The 17919-nt window shown below is 39.4% G+C and overlaps 1 protein-coding gene across 4 annotated transcripts in view; it reads right to left on the minus strand.

Moving 5' to 3' along the window:
- Positions 1 to 16393, minus strand: part of LYPLAL1 (lysophospholipase like 1) — a 28212-nt gene extending 11819 nt beyond the window's left edge. The window contains exons 1-5 of one of the 4 annotated variants that reach the window (XM_030035640.2): positions 16161 to 16393; positions 11743 to 11842; positions 8508 to 8586; positions 2115 to 2203; positions 744 to 913 (exon numbers count right to left, since the gene is read on the minus strand). In XM_030035640.2, coding sequence (XP_029891500.1) covers positions 744 to 913; positions 2115 to 2203; positions 8508 to 8586; positions 11743 to 11842; positions 16161 to 16245 — 523 coding nt within the window. In that variant the 5' untranslated portion in view covers positions 16246 to 16393. Of the gene's footprint in view, positions 1 to 743; positions 914 to 2114; positions 2204 to 8507; positions 8587 to 11742; positions 11843 to 13184; positions 13204 to 15730; positions 15944 to 16160 lie in introns of those variants that run through there. The other 3 variants (XM_030035641.2, XM_030035642.2, XM_030035643.2) reach the window with 3 other exon arrangements.
- Between the last annotated feature and the right edge of the window lie 1526 nt (positions 16394 to 17919).

Consider the following 17919-nt stretch of genomic DNA (forward strand, 5'->3'; position numbering starts at 1 on the left):
CACTAAGAGTTTTTTCCCCAACCTGAAATAGTTTGTGGTCTACAGATAGGACAGGGAGCCAAGGACTCCTGAATTCTCATTCCCTCTCCGACACAGGCTACTCCATTGCCCTCAACTCCTGTGCCTCAATATCCCACTATCTATTTCACAGCAGTACTGTAAAAGTTACTGGAAATTTGTGGAAATTAGGAGGGACAGGAATATAGACACATATGAAGTATGACAGTTAATACTTCACTTGTTATCAAGTGTTAATCTTTAGTGATGTGTAACATGCAAATTTTTTCCCCATGAATTAACTTGACCCAAAATGATCAGAGCAGTAAGGAAAAGCTCGTGATTATTTATATGCTACATCTCCACTCTCCAAAATACAAGTCATTTTGGGAAAGCATACTTTTCCATCCTTAAAAAAGGGCTAAAAGGAAATAGTAAAAATATGGACTTTTTGAAGTAAATAACTGCCCACTCTTCATTTTAAATAACTATTACAAATTGCCATTTACAATAAAAACAGTTTAAAGTTACATTTTTGAGGACACTGCTTACATTTAGCCACATTCTCCATGTTATAACAGGTTTAAATAATGATTCAATATTCTTGAGGATTGGCTGCTGAAGAGGCTGTTCAGCAGTTGCAAGGCATCCTTACAAGCTTTCAGGATGGAGCAAATTCAAAGTAGATGATCCCTTAACAATTAAAAACCATTAAAATAAACACATTAAAAGTAAGTCTCTCTTACCTATTAGTATCCTATTCTTTGCAATGCCGTTTTTAATCTCATCGTTGATCAAGTCTGTAAGTCTCTGGCACATAGAATCAATACTTTCAATGTGTTCTGGACAGTCATTAGAGATCTTATACCTGTCAAACCACACAGTGGAAAAGGCTCCTTTCATAGGCGTATATGGCCTGGAGTGGTGGAAGGAAAGAAAACAAATGATTAACCAAGCATATCAGCATACGTGTTAAATAAAAACAATTCAGTATCTCTCCAGCAAAGGAAAAGAAGGAACCTCTTCCAGGTCTAACTCAATTTACATCCAGTCACATTGCATTTCCTTGCATTCAAAACATGGTCCTTCAAGAATGAAGGCAGCATTTGGAAGTTATGTAAAATGCAAGTTTCAGTCAGTTCAATGTCAAGGCTGATCAGGTCAGCTAAACGTTTTAAATCTTAATTCTGTTGAGACATTCTTAATCTTAAACAAAGTTAGGGCTGAAATCCACTTTGGAATAGGACAAACTGAAGTAACTGCTAAACAAGAAAGCTTTGCAGGAGCTAACTTTATGGGATTCAGTTGTCTTGTTGAAATTGACAGGAAATAGGTATTATGAACCTCTAGGTCTTTACAAAAACTTTTTCCTTCTGTCAATTTTTCTTTTTCTTAAATAAATACAGCCATCCTCGCCTTAATGGGGCAGGTATCTCATAAAAATAACTGAAAGAAATGCCATGTGCTTACTGTATTGGTACACAGACACAAATTAGAGACATGACACCCCCCCACCATAATACTGTGTTGTCAGATTAGTATTTTAAGTGCTTTAACATGCTGCTCAAACCTCAAATAATCAAGGAAGCTACAATTCCAGCAGCCTTTTCTTTGTTTTTAAATAAAGAAGATGAATAGAGCCCTGAAATCCCAAGAAAGGTGATCTAATTGCTTTGCAATGGCTCTACAATTTAATACCAAACATACTGCTATGAGATTGATGCTTCATCTCAAAACCAAGACCCCTAAAATCCCTAATTGCAATGCTTAATCAGGGGGCACATTTTTCATTTTTACTTAAGCTCAGATGAGCTCAGATCAGATTACAATCATTGCCTACTAACAGACAGCCTTTGATAAATTTGTCTGGATGGGAACCCACTGAAAATGCTAACACTGAGTTCTGTGTGCTCTCTGGATTTTTTTCAGTACTAGGATTAAACAAAAACACAACTAACCTAAAATGAGAAACCCACTATTTCAATTATTCTTAATGAAGGAACAAATTCTGCCTTCATTAATACCAGAGAGGCTTCACATATGTAAATGGCTATTTCTAAACCAGAAATACTGCCACTAGTATGAGTGTACAAGAGGCAGTAAACTATTTGCATTACCTGGTCACACATGTCAAAAGTGAGAGAATACAGATTTTCTTCTGTCCAGTGCCATGAACATGAAATAAATAAAGTGCGTGACTTAAAACCTGGTGAGCCAAATATAAAGAAAGGGGCAAACAACAGCAACAGTTAGGTACAGACAGACAGACTACACTGTTTCATCTTCTTGAGCACAGCTTCAGGAACAAGTTATCTAAAATCTACTGTTATTCAAAATGGCATACTAGTATGTGGTCAAGTTTAGCACAGTGTGTGTCTTAAGTAGCCCCTCACTTGCATAGTTCGAAACAGACCATATACTTAAGCACCAGAATTAACAAATTATTTTGTACACTCCAAGCTAAAGCCAAGTTTTTTTTTTTAACTTCTCTTTAGCATTACCACTGTCTCCAGGATTCTTCCCAAATGAATTGATCAACACCTAAGAAACAAGACTACAAATCTCTAATTCACAAAAGTCAACTTCTAAGAGGAGACATTCCAGTCAAAAGTACCAACAACAGCAGAATCAGTGGAGTTTCTGGAAGTCACTTGGATGATATGATGTACAACAGACTAAGTGCTTGGGCAAACAGCATTTAATTCATGGTTTTAGCTTCTCTCTCACACAAATCTACATCAATCCTGGTTAAAATGCTTAGCAGCCAGAATGCTTAATTTTCTAGCAAAACCAGAGTTCCTTATATTTCTGTGAGAAAAGATGTGTAAGGTTTTAGTATTATTACAGCAGGTTGACCCAGGATTTCCAGGGAATGAAGATACATATTTGTACTACATTACGGAAGTTTCTATTTACATTACAGAAATATTAAAACAGCTTTCCCCACAACTGAAAGGCAGAATCTTACAATTTATAAACAGGACAAAATCCATGATGAGATACTTGATCAGATGTCAAAATTCAGGACTTTTACCTGCTATCTTTGCAAATTCTTCAATAAGATAGATGAAAGACTAATGTGTCTCAAGCCCACATAAAAAGAACTCCCAAGCAAACAGACAAGATGCTTTCAGTTGTCTCAAAAACATCCTTGCAACCACTCTTGATTTCTCAGAAATGCATTAAAAATAACCTTTACATAAAGCTGAGAAGTAAGATTCTTTTAATGGTTCACCCAACTGGCACATCTGTTTTAGTCATTCACCTTGTTCCTTAAATAAATCCCTTTATTAGCTGGCACACTACAACTCAGACATTACCACGGTAAACAAATATGTTTGGCATGGAACCATCTGCACAGCTCCAAGAATACAGCATAAAATTTTTTCATACAATTAAACCACAAAAGAAAAAAAAAAAAAAATTCCCTATGTTACAGTGACACAAGAGGCTGGACTGAAATACACAAAAGCAAAGAAATACAGAGTGGAGTGAAAAGTCCATCCGGTAAGATCAGCATGGTCAGTTAAGGACAGTGTCAGACCAAATGGTCAGCTTTAAGTTTAGATTTTTTGCTTTCCTAAGTTTAATTAAAACTCGTACCTGTAGTCCCAATGATTTTTTCCTCGGTGCCTCACTTTATCTCTTTTTTAAATGATACTAAAAATAAAGCTCCATGTCTCCAAGACGTGTGCTGTTGAAACTCAGAATGAAAATATATAGCCCCCCAAGCTGTGTGGGTTTTTTTGTTGTTGTTGTTGTTTTAGTTTTAAAGGGTGGGTGTGTTTTTGTTTTGCTTGCTCTGGAGCACACAAAAGATTCAAATCCGTACAAGAAAACAAAAATCAAGAACTCTCTCTCTGAGTATATCCAACATCCAAACTTGCACCCATTTTTAAGAGACATTTTAAACACTATTTCCTACAAATTGAACTAATTCTTAACATTTAAAAAGAAAGAGAAAAGAAGATGTAAAAGATACATGGCTAATATCAAACAGCATTTAAGAAACTGCAGGCACCCCAAGGAAAAGAATCTTTAAAATGCTTCCCAACATCCTCAAATCAGTCTAGACCATGTTTTCCGATTACTTTATAGGTCTTATTTTTTAAGGGTGTGCATTGATCTACAATTGTTTTCTCACACATACACTTCTTGCGTGAGACTGCAGTTTCAGGAAGATCCTACACACCTAATATTTGAAAGTCTTAAAATTCTGCAATACCTCTGTAAGTATTTATCATCCTTTCAACCTTTAAAATGCATTCAAATAGAAGTAATTTTCACTGTTGATTTCACTGCAAAATTTCAAAGTAATACCGATGATTCAGGTTTTCACAAACTGAAGATAGGTTAGTTTCTGCTAATGTGAGTTATGTACTAACAATGAAAATATAATGAAAGCAGGAAGAAATAACACCATCTTCTTCCACCTTCCTGGAGCATAGACAATATACTCTACACTTTCTTAATCATGTTTAGAATTGTGCTAAGTAGCTTGAAATTATCTGAAGTTAACAGAAGTGGAGAACAACCGAATGATGCTACACAAAGTTCAAGTTCAGATCCAAAACCATGCCAAATTCCATCTCCAAAATGATGCTATTAGTTTAGCGATTCACATAAAACTACAGGTATTTTTGTTCTTTACCCAATAAATCATTGTCCCTGTCCAATGTTTTAAGTTAAAAGAAAAGCCAGCACTGCTAGCTGCTTTAAATAACAAACATAAGAGTAGCAGACTGCACACTGATAAATAGTAAATATTCTTCCCCCAAAACTTTCTACTGATGCACAATTATATCACTGCCTTCATGTTCAGCGCTATGATCACCCTGCTAACGCAGTCACATAAAACCCAGACCACTGGTGCTGGCTTACAGCTTTCTTGAAGTTCCAGACAGAACTTCCTGAGATGTCAGACAGAACTGGGAATTTGTAGTGAAGTTAGGCTTCAAGATTCAAGTAAAGAAAGATCCAAAATTTTTTTTAAATCCTCACTTTTACTTCCTTCCCAAACCCATCTCCTCTCAGTTAGGAGGCAGAGTCGAATGAGATATTGTAATGGCCTCTTTTGGAAGACTGTGCATCCCTTTGAGAAAATCTACAGAGCACACTGCCAGACTGCTTAAGTTCTGCTTTGGTCTGGTGAGACCCTGCCTGCTTTCCCTCAGCACAGGAAAGACACGGACCTGTTGCAGCAGGTCCAGAGATGGGCCACAAAAATGATCAGAGGGATGGAACACCTCTCCTATGAAGAAAAGGTAAGAGAGTGGGGGTTGTTCAGCCTGGAGAAGAGAAGGCTCCAGGGAGACCTTATTGCAGCCTTATAGGGGGCCTATAAGAAAGATGGGGACAAACTTTTTAGCAGGGCCTGTTGCGATAGGACAAGGGGTAATGGTTTTAAACCAAAAAACTGGTAGATTTAGACTAGATATACGGAAGAAATGTTTTACGCTGAGGTGGTGAGACACTGGAACAGGTTGCCCGGAGAGATGGTAGATGCCCCATCCCTGGAAACATTCAAGGTCAGGCTGGACAGGGCTCTGAGCACCCTGATCTGGTTGAAGATGTCCCTTCTCGCTGCAGGGGGGTTGGGCCTTTAAAGGTCCCTTCCAATCCAAACTATTCTATGATTCTAGAAGCAAGTTTTGACTCTCTTAAAGCTGATGGCAGGCTTTTCTAATGAAAGCAAAGTTACTCCCCAGTCCCAAATTCTCTCTGAGCATAACCTCACTGCTTATACTAGTACAGCGCAATAGAAAATCTAGTTCATAATTCTACTTTTTAATTCCCACTGTCTGCTTGAAGTGGAAAGTGAATTTTAAAAGAAAAGGCGGGGGAAGGCAGAGAATCCACCTATTCAAATCAGAAGTGTAACTCAAAGCTCTAGTCCAAGGCATATCCAAAGTTAAAACTGAGGTTCAACATATCTTAATAATGAAGCTTTGTGGTATGGTAACAGAGCATAAGATGTGTCAGAAATTCAAACAGCTTAAACTTGGAAGTATACTTCAAAAAAGGAAGGCAAGAGTCATCTCCATGAGGAGTAATTTTCACTGTTCCTCAGAAAAGGCTGTGCCTGTTCACTCAACCACATGCAAATGCTTTTGAAAGTTGTTCTGGATGTATATTGCCTGAAATGAGAGCTAACTGAACCAGTAGTGAATGGTTACCTGAAGAAATACTATGTTGATAGGTTCTGTTACTTGGGACAAACCTTATTCATTCAAGACAAAAGAAGCCGCAAGAGAAGCTGACACAAAACTCAGCAGGACAAATTTTGAGTTTGTTTCTGTTTCTTTGTTTCTGTTGGCTTGTTGGGTTGGTTTTCGACTGGTTTTGGGGGAAGGTGGGGGGGGGGGGTTGTAATTTGTGGGGATTTGTACTAATCAGAGAAACGGCAATAATGTTATGGTTGAGAAGGCCATAAATTACCTTTTCTACACACTGCCAGTTCCTCAGCAACCAGCTAATAGTGGCTGCTTTATGAATTCACTCGAAGAAAGTGGCAAGAGGCAAACCAGGGTCCAATCTGAATCAGTTCTCCATTACAGGGTTTGAAAGACACTCTGGGATACAAAGTGGTATCTTTTACAAGCTGGTTGCAAACAATACCGAGGGTGGATGAATGAATGACACTAGCGAAGCAGAGACCCCTGAAAAGACTGTAAAGCAAGAGCATAGAACAACACATAACTTAGAACCCCACAACTGCTTTCCGGAGGGGCCATATAAATACCACTGTGTCTGATTCTTCTGTATTGGAAGACGGTTGAGAGAACAAAAACAAGAGGAAGGATGTATAAGAATACAATGTTGTTAAAGGGATTAGAAATCCAAGATCATTGCCATCATGTTCTACTTTGTTTTCACCAAGCATGACTAAAGTATCTCTGACAAGCATTTATTGCGTTCCACCTAGTATTTAGTATATGATGTAAGCATTACATGTATGCAGACCCATGTTTTCCTCACCTAATGCAAGAGAAGAAATAAAAGGAAAATATGAAGTTTATCCAGGCATGCTTCTATCATTATTATGCAGAATATGTTAAATTTCTACTTACAGAAGGAGATGAAAGAACCACCCCATGATACCAACCAAAACCCTTTCCATTTGTCCCACAAATTTCCTCTAAAAAGACTTGTTTGTATTAAATTTATGAATGAGGTTAGGGCTTACCAAAGTGAAGGATTAATAACACTTCCTTGAGCCAAAAATAGTATGATAGGCATTGTGCATGCTCCCCTACACTGCTCTGCCAATCCATCTCAAATCTGACCTGCAGTACCCCTGCTGCTTTTCCAATCCTAGGCCTCTCACAAGCAGAGACTGCCAATGTAGCTAAATGGTGCCAAACTGTCTGGTGGTTTTGCGATATAGCCAAATGGGGACTACGATGAGATGAAACTCATTTCCACCCGTGAGCTGAGCAAAGACGTAAACTTAGGTGAAAGGATGGAGTACCAGGCCATATAATGCTGAGCAGTCCTTACCAGCCCCATACTTAGAGACAAGGGAAATTAGAATAAATTGGGGAAAAAAAAAAAAAGACAACAAACTCCGCATAGACATTTATTGGCCACAGAAAGGTATGTTGAGGGGATGTCAAAATGATCCACAAAATAGCCCCAAAAGTATTTATAGTTTACTTTTTGACTTGCAAAAGAAGACTGTCAGAATGGAATGCTAGACAACGCAAAGAATCTTTGACCTAGATTTTTTAAGGGAATTATAGAAGGTAAGGTATACTTATTAAAACAAGGAGCCTAAATGGTTTTAACTTTACCACGTTAGCTTCTGCAATGCCAATTTAAACTATCGAGAGAGAGAGAGAGAGAGAGAGAGAGAGAGAGAGAGAGAGGGTTATATTGGGTGGTATTCAGTTCTGATTTAGAAACTCAATAGAAACCTAATGTTTAAGTCACAGTTGTAGCAGCTGAAACAGTATTTAAAGCTGTAGCCATCCTGACCCAAATAAAAAAGGAAAAAGGAAACCCTTTCCTTTAAAACTATTACTGTAGACGTGGCTTTTGGGATTGCATCAGCTGCTAGGGTTACAATTTGAGCTTCTTTTTTTTAATTAAAGATATGCATTAGCATTACAAGGGAGAGGAAATAGAACTCTGTGGTGTTTAACAAGTTTAATCTATGTACAGAAGCACTGACCTTGAAATAAAGCTAGACAAAAGTTAAAAGAAGAAAAGTTCTATACTCATTTTTAAGTATGCCCGTTGCCTACATTGCAGAGAAAAAACAAAACCTCTCCAAGCAATGTCTAAAAATTTTCATTTGTAAAGCAAAATTTGCATGCCCTAGCTACATGCATTTAATTTCCAAACATATGACAAATAATTCAGGTGCCACTACTCTCACTACATCCCACTGAGAATTCAAATCCACATATTTTACTTAGAGATTTTGCAAGTTTTTCTTTTTTAATAGTAAATTGTACTATCTATGTTCTGTTATTTTTGCTCAGGAAAAAGCCAAATATGACACTCACAGGACTTTCCAAAAGTGACAGTGCTGCAAACACTTCACCTGGCCAGGGGAACATCTGGCGAACATTCTGTACACAGATCCTGCACATTACAAAAATGATTAAAGTAAATATTTTTTTAAAAAGTGTAACATGTTACAGAGATCTATAGAGAATAGTAAAAAACAGTTTTATAAAACATAGTTCAGTAATGTTCTATTGCTTTTACCTGTAAAATGAAGTATCCTCTCTAGCCTTTGCTGAAATCAATGCTAATGAAGCCAGAGAACATGTTTTTAGAATTCTTCCAGATTATATGCTGGGCTAGTTTTCCAAAATAATTTTCAAACATATTGACTCTTGAATCAAAACATGTCTGAACCTCTGATATTGTAGTAAATGAAAAATATGTATATTGCAGTGACTGGGATAAAAATCTAAACAAAATGTAAATATAAACTCCATCCATCCTCCACAAAGAAAAAAAAAATTCAATGTTTTGTTAAAAAGTGTGAATTCCACTGCCTTTCAGACATCTATTTAATAGAGGTGAAGAATGTACAAGACTAGTCTATAGACCTTTCAGCAGAATTATATCCATCAAAAACGTGAAGAGGTATTCCTGACCTGCAGTTTATTCTGCCAAAGCCTCTTGCATTGCAGTTATATCATCAAACCTGCTTTTACTGGCATAGCTACTTTGACAAACAGCGCTCAATGTGTATGTGGTAAGTTATGCTGGAAAAGACAGGAGTTTATAGAGTATGAACTACATCCACATTAACAGTATTTTGCCAGAAGAGCGTATTAGCCAAGCAATCCCAGTATGGTCTTGCCTAGCTTCAAGCTTTTATATGATTTCATCATCAGTGTAAAAACCTGCCAGCAAGCTTTGCACTCTGCTCCTATAATTGACAATGCAGTGGCAGGTTTTGCCACCCACAGAGGCTCTACTCTCACTCACATCAGTAAGCTTTCCACCAGCATATCACTCTGTCTCTACACAATCAAAAACTAGATCAGAACCTTCTTCAGCATATCTGCACACCCATAACCATCTACCTATAGGTCTCATTATCAAGGATGCTGAATTCTGCCTCTGGTGCCAGAAGCATCTGGAATTCTTATCAAAACATATATACATACACACACACATAAAATCAGACCATATATTCAAGTTCCTAATGCAGATATAATTATTTTAATGTCTGCCATGCAAGTTTGGATGTTCTAGGCCTTGTTCTTCCTTTCTGTGGAAGAAAGGAGAGAAACCATTACAAATGTTTCAAAAAGCATAGTGTGTTTTGGACTTTAATACCAAAACAACATGAAATGGGTCTATAAAGGCTTCTGTTATTTCGGTTTCAACCACTAATACATATGTTCACAAACTTCACTTCAGCATTGCTGCAGTGGCAAACATTATTGTACTTAAGGGCATCTGTTTTATTTCACTACGTCAGCTAATGGTGCTTATCAGCAACACTAATATTCCCAAGCGTACTTCATATTGCCAGTCAAAGACAAACACTGTGGTAGTTTTTATTCTTTGAATATACAACTGTTCAGAGTTTTGCTAAAAATCACTTCTGAATCAACTCATGCATGATGTCTATCTGCCCTAGAGAAGAAAAAGAGTAACCTCAATTTAAAAAAGCAAAAGAGTGGAATTAACTGTTTATTCACATCCTTTAATTACAACACTATCTTCCCATCTGTTTGCCAAAGTACTGAAATCCAAAGACTTAAAATAAAAACAAATTCCCCATAAATGCAACTCATTTGAGTCAGGAGATCTTGCTGGTTAATCATTTATACATAGTTTACAGCTGTTATTATCCAAATAAACTAAAACTAACGGGAAAAGGCTTGGACCCCAGAAGTGCAGTGGGATGGAAAAGTGAAGCACTGGCCTAACAGATGTGGTCTGAAGTGTTCTGGCTGCATATAACATGTAAAGATAGATCATTTCATAGGGAAGCAAAACCTCCTGCATTTTCCTGCTGTGTTGATAGGGAAGAAATAGAGCCCGTCAGTATGTGTGATGTGCCACTGATAACTCTAGCATCACTTTAGCCTGTCATCAATGAAGTGATAAGCACATTATTTACAGAAAATCACATTCACTACCTACTAACCCAAAACACACTGCTTCAAAGACTTCCACTCACGGGCTTGAGTTTTCGGTAACACAGTGAGTACATTCACACTGCAATCTCTCAATTGCTTTTCCTGCCTAAGTAGATCATAAAAATACATAGTCAAGGCAAGTTTTTTTTCCACATATTAGTGAGTGCCAGACAAAATCTGCTATTATACTTGTTTATACCCTCCAAGAAAATTTTTTCAAACCTCTGTACCTCGAAAGTCCGTGTAGAATGTCACAATTTCCCTTTCCTTTCAGCATTCATCCACACTTACACACAAATTCAGAAAGAAACTTAAGCCCCATTACCTTTCAAGGAAACATTTTCCTAACCTAGAGCCACAGACACCTTAAAAATGATTTTGTATTACGAAAAATTAAACATCTCTGAAATATAAGACCATGTCTTTACATTGCTAAATATGGAGTTAGGTGTCCAACTTTTAGCCTTTAGGTTTGACCTCATTACCTTCATTCGCTTTCAAATTCCCAGGGGTAAATATTTTTAATCTATATTTCTGGTCTACCACTGAACACGCAGTGTCATTTAATAACGAGAATTGTGTCTACAGCAAATGTTGAATTCAATTCTCTTTGAAACAGTTGGGTCAGGATTCAAACTAGAAGAAATATGTAAATTTAAACTCCCAGTCCTTTCTCCAGCAGCTGAAGATCTTTCACATCCTACTTGCCAAAAAGACCGACCACCTTCAGAACTGAAACCTGGCATTAAATACAACAGAATATTTTAGTGGTTAATTTATGAGAATTAATATAGGTAGGATGGTGATCCAGAACATGGCTCTATATTGTCATTACAACACACATTGGAGTATCTTCTATTTATATCAAGGAGATGGAAAGGTGCTATGATGACAATACCTGAATTTGAATTAGAGACTGACTTCTGTGAAGTTTTAACCATTTAGAGTCTTAACCACTTAAAATCACAGTCCTTGGGCAGCAATGCACTGTTGAGCTCCAGTTTTGCCAAAAAGAATACACATGAGAAAGAAGTAGTGTTATGACAGTCTGTACCAACATTCACAAGCGTATTTTACGGTACTGGAATAGAGTAATTTAATCCTAGAGTTAAAATATATTAAACAATACCTGGCAGGAGCTGTTGGGTAAATTACTTTTATATGTTGGAAAGCCATGTCTTGATTCAAAATTTGTTTTATCCATGTTCTTGCTCCTTGGCCAGTGTCACCTGTAACACACAGAAGTGTACAACAAGAATTATTCTGTACATTTAGAAAGAAAACTATACAATGCCAAATATATTTATACCAGATTGACCTAATTTCTAAATCACAAAGTTAATCCTCCAAAATGCTAAAAAAGAACTTTCTAGAATAACCTCAATCCCGTTTCCAATGAAGATGGACTCAAAACTTCCTAGTCCCACAGCATAAGTTTAATAAATACTTACTACATCCAATAGCTTAAGTACCTCCTAATGAGGCACAAGGCCTTACCTCTTACTTGCAACTTACCTTATTTGCTGATAACAGCAATAAACAAAAAATACTGATGAACTTCTTAAGAAGCGAGATAAAATATCTGCCGTTCCCCTTAGAAAAGACAATTAATTTTACTACAAAGTTTTATGTTAACTCTCTTCAAAACCTAGTCGAAAGCAATAAAAGGGATCTTCACATTTAATTATGCTAATATTACACACAGGCTTTAAGGGAAGTATCAAATATTCCCAAGGTTTTGTAAAAGTGCTCGAGATGAGTTGGGGTTAAAATCTCTGGCAGGCTCCTCAAAAACCTTAATGCCACAGTTCCGTTTGAAAGTTAGTTGAGATCTGACTCTCAATGGGTTTTTTCCTAGTCTTACCAACTCAGCCTATAGCCAAAACCCCTGCAGATTGAAGTGCTATGAACAGATATACAGGGTGAATTCTTATGCAGACAGCACGTGTTCCTTTCAAACAAAGATACATATATACACCAGACAGTTTCTAGAGCTTGTCTTTGCAGCACTGGTATCTTCAACTGTAACTTCACTGCCACCCCTCTGAACAGCATGCACACACAAGTTAACAATATTGTTAACAAGTTAACAATAAGAGTTAAACAATGCTTCAACCTTGAGGAAACTGACCCATCAAAGAATATGGTTTATAGTTGGCAGTAATACAACATGTGCAACCTAAACAGTTGGTGGGGATTCAGCAAACTGGAATTTCAGTACTGCCACTCATGCCATAGGACTTCAGTCTTGTCTGAAGTTGAGGTTCCCACATATTATCAACTTAAACTGCTAAATTGCGTTAACAATATTCTCTATTACTTTATCTGAAGTCGGTCAGTTTGACTTTAGAACTCACCCTATTCTTTTCAATAAAATGGCCAAACCACAAGGGGGGGAAAGAAAAAAAAATAAAAATCACTTCCCTAAACCAGGCTTACTGCCAAGTTACATGGGTTCATCTGAACAATGTCACACGAATATAACAATTTATTGTTACAATGTTTATAATTCCCCAATGGAGATTTGCTCTTGCTTTAGCACTCAAACAGAATTCAGTGATCTTTATTTACACATACAATTAATGCATCTTCAGAATTAAAGCAGAAGGCAAGAAGGATTCAAACCCAGCATTATTTTTTTTTTTCTGTTGAGCACAAATGGCATAACCACAAAGTTTTCTGTTTGACCTAAACACTCCAAGCAACAAATAAACAATAGGGTCGCAAAACTGACACAAAACCTTATTCTGTGCTATGTTAAACGCTAAAATCAAAGTTACATCTTTAACTGGATGCTTCAGAACACATTCCCACAAGCACTTTGCTTACATGAGTAGTATGGTCTGAAGTCCAAACACACCTCTGATTCTTAGCAGACACTCTTGACATGCTTTCCTCATGGTTGCTGTCACCTAATTTATGAACAACGTATCTTAAGGAGGCTTGAATAAACATTTTTTTCCTATACGCTCCTCTTTTTTCAGTTAGAAAGCAGAAGTCTAGGCTTTGCAAATACTTGCATAGGACCAACCCTCAGGCAGGTCAACCTAAGCAGCTATCTGAATGCTTACAAAATTGGGACTTACTGAGGTCTTAATGGTGCAGGACACATCTTTTATTATTTATTCACATTTCTTAAGCTTTACCAAGATCAGCAGAAACATTTACAGTTAAGGAAGCTAGCTGGTCCATGAAAAGTTCATAGAAAACTCATTAAGAGAAAATTTAACTATGACCTTCTGTGTGCCAAGGGTCCCTATGGTCCAAATGCTCTGCAACTGCTGTGAGCACTTGCATGCAGAGGTATTGCATTTTGATTTGGTAAGAATAGAATTCGGAGGGGAGGGAGAAAGAGAGGAGACTGTGATGCCAAACAAAACCCAACAACCTTCTGAAAGGTTTGTCTTTCAGGCTGTTCTTAGATTTTAGCATTATACGTTCTTCTGAACACTACTAAAAAGAAGCAAACAATGCACAGACAATTCTGCTTTGAGTCTGTTTATGAACCTGAAACAGACCGATGGCAGCAATATTATCTTTCTCCCCCTCAAGTAAAAGATGAATTATTTTCCTTTCAAATATAGCTTGAATTTCCAAATTTCCTTTCTGTGCAAAGTTTGAACTTAACAACACGTAACATGTAGATTGGATACTAGGAAAAATTTCTTCACTGAAAGGGTTGTCAAGCCTTGGAACAGGCTGCCCAGGGAAGTGGTTGAGTCACCATCCCTGGAGATATGTAAAAGACATGTAGATGTGGTGTTTAGGGACATGGTTTAGTGGTGGACTTGGCAGTGCTAGGTTAATGATTGGACTTTATGATCTTAAAGGTCTTTTCCAACCTAAACAATTCTATGATTCTATGCATGTTATAACATGCAAAGTAGTAAACCTAAGTCTAAAAAATTATTATACATTTGTTATGTCCGTTTGCCTTCCCTGCTCAGCTACCAAATGGATCCTCTACCTAAATTTGATGTATCATACCGGGAATTTTCTAATATTTTTCTATACCATTTTGTATTTACATTCTCCACTTGTTATAATTTGTCTGGAGCAAGCATTATGAACAAAATGGATTCATGCCATTTACTGCCACTTTCCATCACAAGTGCTGTAGAAGGTTTACAATTCAGGTTTACAGGCCAGCCCACAGCAACGGCACTGTGGCTACTTCTGTTTTAAATTCTATTCTGTGGAACTGCTAAACAAAACCAAATAAAAGCACCCTTGTACTTTGCCATTGCAAACATTACGAATGAAATCATATCAAAAATGAAAAAATTGTAGAGTACTTTAACCACATGTGGAATCAACCTCTAACCATAATCTTCCCTTACTCCTCCAACATGAGAGAAAATTATTTCCTCAAGCATTAAAGCATTAGCGTTAACAAGAGGGCTGAATGCATCTTATGAACTCTCTTTCATTCTTTAACTCACAGAACTTGAGAAAAGCAAAATTAAACTAGATATAAAAATGAAACTAATTTAATAAGCACATACATCTTTGTTAAACTAAACAGAAGCATCAGCTAAAAGTAAAACTAAGAGAAAGACACTGAAAGAGTTGAGCACATTGCCATGCGCACATGGACATCTCAACAGATTTGATTCCCAAGACCTTGATCTAACAAAGACCTATGAGTACTGTGGGTTTTTGTTGTTGGGTTGTTTTTATTGTTCTGGGGTGGGGTTTTTTTGGTTTTGTTTTATTTAAGTCATGTGGACTTTGTTGTTGTTATTTAACAGGTTAGAAATAACCTTTAAGAAAAAACCCCAATAAAACACACACTCCCCTCCTTCCCTCAGACCGGTCACTGATGAAGATAACTACCTTCTTCAGGTGGTGGCCACGAAGCCAGTCTGGACACGGCTAGCACCCTTCTGAACAGAGAGAAGTCAGTCTATTAACACTGGCTTTTAAAAGGCGACAACAATACTCTCGGTCTGATCCTAAAAACACCAAGAGCCACTTTAATTATGAAAATCATTCTTCGCACGTGGCTACCCTCAGAGGAGACAAATTAAGAAAATACCTTCTGGAACACATTTGTTCTCAGGGCAAAGAAAGCCAGGCTGGTGGCACCGTCCCTAAAACGCCCCCCACGGACCCACCTCAGGCCCGGGGAGGCCCAAACGCGACGCCCAGTCCACGCACAGGCACGCCGCTTTGCCCACGGAGCCTCCTCCTTTGCCGGCCCCAGGTGCCGCGCTGTCCCCGGGGGAGGCTAGAGCCGCAGGGCGGACGCGGGTACCTGACACCCCTTCTCCTCGCTTCCCAGCCGCGGCGGGCCGGCCCCGCTGGCTCCCTCACGCAGCACCGGGACGACGCCGCCGCTGCTGCTCCCCCCCCCCGCGCACCGCCGCGCTGCCGGCAGGGCCGCACCGCGCAGGAGGCGGCGGCGGCAACCACGCCGGCCCCGCGGCCGGAGGGCGGCCTCCCGCCGGCGGCAGCCCTGCGCCCTTCCCCAGCGGGAAGCGACGCCCACCGAGCCCCGGCCCCGCCGCGGGGTAGCAGGGGAGGGAAGGGGGGAAAAGCAGCCACCTGAGCCGTGCAGGAAGATGAGGGAGGCGGTGTGCCTGCCCGCAGGGGACACCACGCTCCTCTGCAGCGCGGCGGGCGCCGCCATGCCCGTCGCTCTCCTCCTCCTCCTCCTCCTCCCCCCCCGGCCGGTAGCGCGGCCCACGGCGCCGGCGCAGAGGCGGCCCCGCGCCCCGCCGCCGGGCCGGGAGGGAGCCCGCGGCCTTTCCCGGCCCTTCTTACCGCGGCCGCGGGGCCATGTCGTCGTAGTCCGCCCCCCGCCCCGTTCTCCTCAGGCGCTGCCGCCCCGAGGAACAGCTCTCCCACCCCCAAACCAGAAAAGTTCTGTCTGTTTATAGAAAGTACTGTATCTGTGCAGATTTAGAAATGCCATACGGTGGGCAAACGGGGGATCAAACAGTGAGGGGGGGAGAGGGTGTCGTCCCTTTCATGTCGTAGTACGTGTTTGGAAAGGCAATTAGGCTGCAGCCTCACCAGGTGCACGCTTTCAAGAGTAAAGGCCCGGCGGAGGGGAGGCAGGTAGCGGGGGGGTCTGAGGGCTCCTTCGAGGGGCTTCAGAAAGCAAAGGGCCTGCAAGGACCAACATTCCAAAGGTCCAGTAGAAGCTTGAAAGGTTGTCTGACCTTAATCCACCTCTGAGCACAGCTACTCTGATGCTCTTGGTAGTTTCTGCTGAACTGCTGGAGGGGGATAAGGAGTAGGAGCTTTCTTGTGCGCTTTTAGGTAACCTACGCACATTGAAGGTTGTAAGACTTTTTTTTTTTTTTTTTTTTTTTTCTCCTAGTGATGTGTCGATTAACCACCTGCCTTGGTGCTTTGAGGGCTGCGGCAGTGGAACAAGGATGACCAAGCATGAACTCCGCTATTGCCATTTCACTAGCCAGGTGCAGTGCAAGCCAGGGGGTGAGCAGCAAGCTTACAGATTAGTTTTGCAGTTCATCTTGAAGTATTTTGGCAAGCCATAGGGGCACACCTGTTAGTCCTTAAAAATGTAATGAAACCTTAGCCTCTTGAGGTAGCATGTTATTACCTTCAGAATGGCCTGTGGGTTAAGTAGATGAAACATCGGTGTGTGTGTAATATGAAGAGCATGCTGTGCTTGTATTTCTGTTCAAATTACTGTCCTGACTACTATTTTCCTATATATTTAGTTAGGGCACCAGTTAAATGCAGGCTGACAAACGGCATGTTACGATGCCCCTTCAAAATATACGCAGCTGTCTTTTTAATATATCTAAGAAGCATTCTACAGCAGGTCCAAGAAGTGAATAGAAGGAAAAAAATCCGATAGCTGGGGAAATGAGAAAATTGAATGGTGGGGAGGGGTGAAAGAGATAGCTAAAATTTTCTGCAGTGTCAGTTGCCCAGTTCAAGAATACAAAATCTCAGTAAAGTAGCACCACCATGAACAAGTCAGTATTGCCAGTGGCTAGTACCGGACACACACCTTGCTCTTCATTTGACTTGCAGTATTCAAAAATAATTGTGGTATTGGAGACATCAACGCTCCTTTTTTTAAAAAATCAGCTTAGCGGGAAAGTTTAATCATTATTATAGGACATATTCACTCATTTAATTATACTTATTTGTAATATTTTAATTTATCTTGCCATCTTTCATGAGCATTGTAATTTTTGAGGGCTATTATATGTAAAGGATCACTGAACAAACGTGATGTGTGGCTTTGGACAAACTCTTCTGCACAGTTACGACAACAAACCATGATCAAGCCTTTTTAACGCTTACGGTTTTTCATTCCCTG

The sequence above is a fragment of the Aquila chrysaetos genome, chromosome 13 (genome assembly GCF_900496995.4).
Source record: "Aquila chrysaetos chrysaetos chromosome 13, bAquChr1.4, whole genome shotgun sequence".
Taxonomy (NCBI): domain Eukaryota; kingdom Metazoa; phylum Chordata; class Aves; order Accipitriformes; family Accipitridae; genus Aquila; species Aquila chrysaetos.